General features: G+C 56.6%; 1 protein-coding gene across 1 annotated transcript in view; it reads right to left on the reverse strand.

Moving 5' to 3' along the window:
- The window catches only part of ASMT (acetylserotonin O-methyltransferase), a gene marked incomplete at its 5' end in the record, with an annotated part of 7,651 nt that extends 6,642 nt beyond the window's left edge, over positions 1 to 1,009 (reverse strand). Inside the window, one exon of the mRNA XM_015562208.1 lies at positions 867 to 1,009. Within this exon, the coding sequence (XP_015417694.1) occupies positions 867 to 1,009 (143 nt within the window). The remainder of the gene's footprint in view (positions 1 to 866) is intronic.
- Between the last annotated feature and the right edge of the window lie 551 nt (positions 1,010 to 1,560).

Raw genomic sequence — 1,560 nt, forward strand, 5'->3', positions numbered from 1 at the left:
GATGAGAGAGAAACATCGATCAGCTGCCTCCTGCACGCCCCCCACTGGGGATGTGCCCGCAATCCAGGTACATGCCCTTGACCGGATTCGAACCCGGTACCCTTCAGTCCGCAGGCCGACGCTCTACCCACTGAGCCACTCTGGTTAGGGCTGTAGCATCTTTCTATTCCTCTTTGGACAGGGGCCCAGTGTGGCCTATTCATGAAGGAGAAGGGGCTAACCGTTAACCACCTCTGACCAACTTGTCATAGCGGCCGAACGCCTGTGGGTGTCTCCCCCATGGACCCCAAAGCTGGGCCCACAAACCCAGGCCAATGTTGGCACCCACAGTCCCAACAGGGACATGGCTCCTCGTTTCAGCAAAATGCTCATTGTCCGACCGGTCGCTATGACGTGCACTGACCACCAGGGGGCAGACGCTCAGCTAGAAGCCGGGCTCAGGGCTGGCGAGTGCCGTGGTGGTGGTGGGCACCTCTCCTGCCTCCAGCACATCCCCTGAGGGGCTCCCGGGCTGTGAGAGGGCACAGGCCAGGCTGAGGGCCCCCCCCGCACCACCACCCAAGTGCACAAATTTTGTGCATCGGGCCTCTAGCTTTTCATAAAAGTGACCAGCCCAGCCCTGCTCGTGTGGCTCAGTGGTTGAGCTTCGACCTATGAACCAGGAGGTCCCGGGTTCGATTCCCGGTCAAGGGCACATGCCTGGGTTGCAGGCTCGATCCCCAATAGGGGGCGTGCAGGAGGCAGCCTATTGGTGACTCTCTCTCATCATTGATGTTTTTCTCTCTCTCTTCTCTCTGAAATCAATAAAAAATAATATTTTGAAAGTACACATACCTTTTCCTCCCCTCGTTTCCACCTGAAGGAGCTTGAGGGACACACAGGTGTCCAATAGCAGCTCGGTCCCCCGGGAGCTGGTACCCAGACGGGCGGCCACTGCATCCGATGCCAGTGGCCCCGGGGCCTCCGCGAGGACCTCAAACACTCCCAGCTCGCTCGCGGCAAAGAGAACCTGGGAAGAATTGAAAGCAGGGAGTCAACGGATCGTTGTACAGCTGTGTTCATGGCCGCATGGCTCATAGCAGCCAGGAGGCGGGAGCTACCCAAGTGCCCATCGATGGATGAGTTATACAGGGTCTGTCCAGAGTGGAATAGTATGCAGCAAGGAAAAAGGACCGGCATTCTGACACCTGGTACAACACGGATGGACCTTGAGGTCACGAAGTGACGTAAGCCAGACACGGAAGGACACATCCCGTAGGATTCTACTTAGATGAGGTCCCTAGAGTCACAGATTGGCAGAGACAAAGTCGATGGTGGGCGCCAGGGGCTGGGGGAGGGGCTGAGCAGTGAGTGTTCAAGGTGGACACAGTGTCTGTAGGGACCTGAAGCCGATGGGCGTGCAGGAGGCAGCCGATCCATGAGTCTCTGGCATCATGGATGTTTCTCTCTCTCTTCCTCTCCCTTCCTCTCTGAAATCAATTAAAAATGTATTTAAATAAAAAATAAAAAATGCCCTGACCGGTGTGGCTCAGTGGATAGAGCGTCGGCCTGCGGACTGAA

The sequence above is a fragment of the Myotis davidii genome, unplaced genomic scaffold (assembly GCF_000327345.1).
Source record: "Myotis davidii unplaced genomic scaffold, ASM32734v1 scaffold10131, whole genome shotgun sequence".
Lineage (NCBI taxonomy): Eukaryota > Metazoa > Chordata > Mammalia > Chiroptera > Vespertilionidae > Myotis > Myotis davidii.